The sequence below is a fragment of the Miniopterus natalensis genome, chromosome 10 (assembly GCF_054644295.1).
Source record: "Miniopterus natalensis isolate mMinNat1 chromosome 10, mMinNat1.hap1, whole genome shotgun sequence".
In the NCBI taxonomy this organism is placed as follows: Eukaryota; Metazoa; Chordata; class Mammalia; order Chiroptera; family Miniopteridae; genus Miniopterus; species Miniopterus natalensis.
The window spans coordinates 6787760-6794863 of record NC_142090.1 but is presented as its reverse complement, the minus strand read 5'-3'; the positions used below and the strand labels follow the sequence as shown (position 1 = coordinate 6794863).

The following is a 7104-nucleotide window of genomic DNA, read 5'->3' as shown; positions in this document are numbered from 1 at the left end:
TATTATTATTTTTCCCCTCTGTGTGCTAATTTTGGCCTTAACATTATCCTCACTGATTGTGGTGGGTTTTTTTGGCTCTGTTGTAAGTGATCTTTACTTCTCTTACTGTGCTCTTTATATCTAGCATTTCCATTTAATTCCTCCATATAGTTTTCAATTCTCTATAAAAATTCTTCAAATATGATGCTCTCCATCTTTTCCAATAGTTCCTTTAACTTATTTATGAGAGTTATTTTAAACTATGTGATAGTTCCTATACCCAAGTATATCTAATTCTGATTCTGTTAATTGCTTTGTTCAGTGACATTGTAATTTTTCTTGCCTTTCCCTCTGACATTCAGTTTGGATTGAAACCAGGATATTTTGTGTATAGGGTAATAGGCTCTGATAAATAGTATTATGACTTGAAATGGGCACATCTGTTTGTCCTATAGTCTTGTTTGCAGGGAGAGAGTGTGGGAATCAATCAGTCATGGTTTGAGCTGGGTTTGAGTTTTGTTGTTGCTGTGGTTATCCTCAGTGCACCAACAAACTCCGTTTCCTCTAGCATTACTTGTACCTGGGGTGGGAAGTTCAGTGGTTGGAGGGTTTTCCCAGTGTTGCTGCTCCACCCTTCCTTTAAGTTCTCCCTGTGGGCCTGCATGTCAGAGAGTGTGTCTTCCCACACACTGCCTCCTTCCTGTGGCTGACTGCTGTTCCTTGTACCTCAGTTCCTGGTTGCCCAGTGATAGACAATGAGGGCTCCTTCTCTGTCCTGCTCTTTCTCAGTCTTGGGCAGAACTTTTGTCCCTGTGTCTCAGGGTTGGGGAATCTCTCATGATCTTACTCTTCCACAGCGTGAGGAGATGGATCATGGTCTGAACACAAGTGGTTTCCTGCCCAGAGGAAATCCCAGGGCTGGAAGGTGTTGTTTTTTGGTTCTCTTCCCTCAGCAATGAGTCCTCATCTGTCTCGAGGGGACCAGGGTTTGCTGTCCTTCCCCAGTGGCTGTAGGCTTTTGTTCCAAAAGGGAGACAGGCTTGGCGGTGGGAGTGTGCCTCCTGCTTACTCAGAGGCTGTGGCTGTTCTCACTGGACCTGGACCATGAAGGATGCTTGTCTGGTTTTCCACCCTTCCCCAAACCTTTTTGTGAGGACTGTTCTAAGTCTGTGGAGAAAATCCTGAGAATTGGTGGGAACTCATTTTGGAACTTAAGTAGTACCATGAAGTATGTCCTTCTTTCTCAACATTGCTATTTAGTGTCTTCTATGGACTGTATGAATTTTAGAATAATTTTTCTATTTCTGTGAAGTATACCATTTTAATTTTGACAGGGATTACATTGGATCTGTGTATCACTTAGGGCAGTATGGACATTTTAGTAGTAGTCTTCCAAAACATGCCTGTGGGATATCTTTCCATTTATTTGTATCTTTTTAAATTTCTTTTACCAGTACTTTATAGTTTTCAGTGGGCAGATTGTTCCTCTCCAAGTTAAATTTATTCCTAAGTATTTTATTCTTTTTGATATTATCATAAATAGGATTGCTTTTTTGAGTTCCGTTTTGGATAGGTTGTTGTATAAAAAAATGCCAGTGATTTTTGTATATTGACATTCATCCTGCAACTTTATTGAATTCATTTTTAGTTCTGTTTTGATGAACTCTTTAGGATTTTCTACAGATAGGATTGTGTCATCTGCAAACAGATAAGTTTACTTCTTCCTTTCTGATTAGGATGCCTCTTTCTCCTGTCCGATTGCTCTTGGTAATGCTTCCAGTACTCTATTGAATAGAGGCAGTTAGTAAGCATGGGCATTCTTGCCTTGTTCTACCTGTTCTGATGTGGGTATTTTCTCAACATCTAATGTGTAAGAGTCTATCTACTAGTTTCTAGGTTTCTCTCAGAGGGAGTTGATTTGTGTTTAGGAGAGGAAGTCAGGAATTTCCTATTTGGCTGTCTAATTGACATCCTTTCTCAGATTTGATTGTCTGTTAAAGGAGCATTAGGTACCTGGAAAAAAAGTGTAGTAGCCTGAGTTGTAACAAATATTGAGCCAAGAACACAAACTTAAATAGGAGGAAGAGCTAAACAGGACTGACTTTTTTTAAAAAAATTATTTTATTGTTGAAAGTATTACAAATGTAATACATTCTCCCCTTTATCCTCCTCCCTTATGTTCCACTCCTCCCCAGTTCTTCCCCTGTCCATTTTCTGTGTACATGGGCTGTGCATATATGCTTATAAGTTCTTTGTTCAGCCTCTTCCTGCCCTCCTTCCCTCTGTGGTGATTGTTCACAAGTTTCAAGGCAAGTAGATGTTTTCTCAGACTGATCATGATTAAAGAAAAGCAAATTGAGGGGTAGTGATGGAATTATTAGGATACAGCAGGAAAGGAGGAACTGTTGAGAGATCAGGCTTTGAGGAAGACATTAGAAAAGAGGTTTATAAAAAGGTATGTGTCTAATCATGAATAGGAAAGGCATTTCTGGAACTACTTTCTTTGTTTTGTCTTTTAAGAGGTAAGAGAGTTAAACATAGATGGTCTTACCCTTTCTGCTCAGAGGCCCTAAACTGACCCCTATATGGTTCTGGAATGAGAAAAGCAGCTCTGTCCTTCCCTCAGTCCCTCCTGCTGCCTTTATCTCTCTCCTTCCCCCTATTTTTTACTTGGCAAGAAAAGGAAAGTGAGTGAATAGGCAAGCATGAAGAAATAAGATTGAGTTGATGCTTCTCAAATATATTTTAAAATTTAAGCCATTTCTGTTTAATGTTCAAATTGTTATTATAACATATTAGAGCTACTAAAAAGCACTCCCCAAACAAAAGCAAACAAAAGGGAAACTTTATTCTAATGTACATCCTCATGAATTTACACCCTTTCCTCTGCCTTGGACAATGAAAAGGAATTCCTAAACATTTGCTTTTCCTTTCTCTCTTGTATTGACTGTTCTTTGCTTTCTTTTGAGCCCATTTCCAAAGGGTAAATATTAATAGGATTAGTAAAAACAGATAAAAATGAACAGAACAAGGTAGAATTAAAATATCCCTCCCCTTTTCATCCCACTAAAACATGAAGAGATCAAAGCTATGAAAAACACCATGAGGACCAACAATCCTCAGAGTGTCCCATCCATTCTTAAGCAACAGATTCATCAAAGGTTGCCTCACATTTCATTTATGTCTGACTTTGTGGAAAATATCTGAGAGAAGAATCACATTTGCCACCTTATCTACCCCAAGGCAGAGATCATGTTAGCACTAAGACTCATCCTACTCTGTACTACTACCAGGAACAGTTCACAAGTACGTTCCTCATACGTTTTCTACATTTGAGCTTAAATGTACCTGTGAGTTGTAAAATATTATCCTTTTTCCCATATAAAGTTTTTTGCTAAACCAAAGTCACATATCTGCTAAATAAAATCAGGTTTCAATCCTAGGTTCTCTGGTTCCAGATCTTTTCACGAGGCCTTCCCTCTTCTCAATCTTTCCTTTTGTAATAGATTTATTCATTTCATTGTGATAGGTCCAGTTGACATATTTAAGGTAGCTTAAAAAACATACATTCCAACCAGAGTTTTCTTCACTGTTTCTTCACTTTACTCACCATCGTCACCTACCAAGCTCTCCTCACCTTGAAGGTAAGTTGGTAAAGATGCAGAGCTCTGAAAGGTGCACTGCATTGTATCCGGGCTCTAGCTGGGTCTCCCTGAGGCCACCTCATGTCCTTATCAAGGCACTGGCCTGTCTCTGATGAAGAAAAGATGTGATGCATATCAGGATAAAGCCTGTCATGATGGCCCATAAATAATCTGAAACATCTGGCTAAGGCTGGACACCTGTATATAGTTTGTGTTGCTGAAAAGTTATTCTTATGGTTCTCTGATTTAACAGCTGCTGTTATTTCTGGTTCTCTGCAGATTAATAACCCTCACATTTTTTAATGGGAACAGATAACCAGACGTGGGTGAGAGAGTTTATTCTTCTTGGCCTGTCCAGTGACTGGGACACTCAGGCCTCTCTCTTTGTCCTCTTCTCCGTCACATACATGGTGACAGTGCTGGGGAACTTCCTCATTGTTCTTCTGATCAGATTGGACAGCCGACTCCACACCCCCATGTATTTCTTTCTCACCAACCTCTCCCTTGTTGATGTCTCTTATGCCACAACCATTGTCCCTCAGATGCTGGTTCACTTCCTTGCAGAACACAAAGCAATCCCACTCGAGAGCTGTGCGGCCCAGTTATTTTTCTCCCTGGGGTTGGGTGGGATTGAGTTTGTTCTACTGGCAGTGATGGCCTATGACCGCTATGTGGCTGTGTGTGATCCCTTGCGCTACTTGGTCATCATGCATGGAGGGCTCTGTACTAAGCTGGCCATCACATCCTGGGTCAGTGGCTCTGTCAACTCTCTTGTGCATACTGCCATCACCTTCCAGCTGCCCATGTGCTCCAACAAGTTTATTGATCACATATCCTGTGAAATCCTAGCTGTGGTCAGACTGGCCTGTGTGGACACCTCTTCCAGTGAGATCACAGTCATGGTTTCTAGTATTGTCCTGCTGATGTCACCATTCTTCCTGGTTCTGTTGTCCTACATCAGGATCATCTCCACCATCCTAAAGATCAGGTCCACAGAGGGAAGAAAGAAAGCCTTCCACACCTGTGCCTCTCACCTCACAGTGGTTGTCCTGTGCTATGGCATGGCCATCTTCACTTACATCCAGCCCCACTCTGGCCCCTCAGCCCTTCAGGAGAAGTTGATCTCTCTCTTTTATGCCATTTTGACACCCATGCTGAACCCCATGATTTATAGCCTAAGGAATAAGGAGGTGAAGGGGGCCTGGCAGAAACTATCAGGGCAACTATCTGGATTATCGTCAAAACTGGCAACTTGATGAATTGTGAGCATCACTTAGAAAGAGAAAAGAACTTTGCCTGTGTGTTCTGCCACTTAACTCAGATATGACAGGCATCAGCTGCATTGCTGTGGTGACCAGGAAGAAGCTGATGAAGGTATACTGGTGATGTGGGGTAGGAGACTCTTTAGATAGCCGTGTGAGATGTGGGGGCATTTTTATGTCACAGCAGTATATTCAGTGGAGTTAAGCACTGCTGCAATCGAGTGTACCCTTATTTAATCTTTGCTCATGACCTGAGAGTGATTGAAGAAAATACCCTTTACTATTTTGATTTGTCACATTGTTTATAATCATGGACCTAGTCATGGATCTTAATTTCCACCACTGGATCTTGTTCATACAAATCTTGTACAAGGTTCTCATGTTTCTGTTGGGAACACGATTTTCACATATGAAGATTCATTTAAAATAATGTGTGGCGTAGCCATGTCCAGTAGCTCTATGAGAGTGTTGCTATCAAAGTTGATTAACATGTTTTTGTGTAGGACCTACTACATGTGAACATATAAACTCTGAGTAATGGAATTAATTCACTGGAGAAACATCAACTAATTTACTCTGATAAGGATATAACCAAGGGTCGTTTGTATACGGTGACATTATTGGCTAACAAAAATCTGTAATTCAGTTACTGTTAAATAGGGCATGAATAATTTGACAACAAAATTATTACATATACATGGCACCCTATTCTTAGGGTAAAACTGTCTAATTTCTGAAAATTCAGCAGAGCTATTCTCTGAAACTGGAAATAATAAGCAATTAAACAATGAGAAATACACAATATATTAAAGGCATAATTAATCAAAGAAAGCAATTTTCTTCAGCTTTAATATGGATTTGGGTTAGGAGAGGTCAGTCTATGTGCAGGTGAAAATGTTTGAGCTAATTTTAGAATAATTAAAAATTTAAATGGCCAGGGGCCCAAACAATCTGAGATTATACAGTTAAGTTGGAGGACTTACATGATAAAACAAGGTTTTTATAAAACTACAGTAAGACAGTGCTGTATTTTATAACAACAGTTAAATAAACTAATGGGTTAGAAATAAGAATTTCAAAACAAACCTACAAATATAAATTGAAATTTGATTTATGGCAACACGGAAGAATAGTGAAAAAAGAAAGGTCTCAATAAAGTTAGATATTCACATAGAAAAAGTAAATATGGGTTCCTTTCTCATTTATTCCAGATACATTGTTGATTTAAATGCAAAAAAAAAATATTAAAGCTTCCAGAAGATAACATGAATAATAACTTCATGATTTGGGTAGACAAAGATTTCTCTAGACTCAAAAGAGCAATAACTATATGGAAAACAACTGATATGGAGAAGTACATCAAAATTAAAAACATTTCTTCATCAGAGGCACCATTTAGAGAGTGAAAAGTTAAGCCACAGTGCAGTAAAAAATATTTGTGATACATATAAATGACAAATGACCCATATTCAAGTATAAAAATAACTAAAGTCAGTAAGAAAAAGAGATACAACCCAATAGAAAAATAAGCAAAGGATTAAACACCTTGGAAAATGGAATATCCAAATGACCAGTAAATATTTTAAAATATGCACAACCTCATTAATCACCAGAGAAGTATAAAGTATAACAACAGTGGGATACCACTATATAAACCCATCACAATGACTAAAACGAAAAGAGTTTACAATCCTAGGACAGAGAAAGCTTAGAGCAAATAGATTCTCATACAGAGTTGGTGGGAGTAGAATTGGTACAACTGTTTTCACAAAACTGACAATGTTAGCTAAAACTGGACATGCACATAGTCTGTGATAGGCCAATGCTACTACTGAACAATGGAAATGAATACATATATGGGACAAAAGATGACTGAGTGGGTGGTGTGTGTGTGTGTGTGTGTGTGTGTGTGTGCGTGCACCCGCATATGAATGTTTGTAGCAGTGTTGTTGGCAATAGCTACAAACCAGAAACAACCTAAATGTCAGTAGAGTGGATATGTAATTTGAGATGCTTAGAGTGGGTAATAAATTTCTGTAGAACTTGCAGAATACGAGGGCAGACATTTAGGTACAAAAGTAGTGAAATAATTTGACAAAACCCATTTAAGAGGAGCCTCCTAACAGAGGGGAGGAGAGAAAGCTCATGTACGATTTCAGAATCATGTTACAGAAAATATTGTCTGAAGGTCTCATGTGTGGTCCATGAATAATTGGGGA

The 7104-nt window shown here is 39.0% G+C and overlaps 1 protein-coding gene across 1 annotated transcript; it reads left to right on the top strand.

The window, feature by feature from the left end:
* The first annotated feature begins 3925 nt into the window (after positions 1-3925).
* LOC107523824 (olfactory receptor-like protein OLF3) lies at positions 3926-4879 on the top strand. Its single transcript, XM_016195512.2, has one exon. It carries the CDS (start codon positions 3926-3928, stop codon positions 4877-4879), a length of 954 nt encoding a protein of 317 aa, XP_016050998.2.
* Positions 4880-7104: the final 2225 nt, after the last annotated feature.

Excerpts from the sequence above, each read along its gene's own strand:
- LOC107523824 (XM_016195512.2), top strand. The coding sequence starts at position 3,926 with ATGGGAACAGATAACCAGACGTGGGTGAGAGAGTTTATTCTTCTTGGC.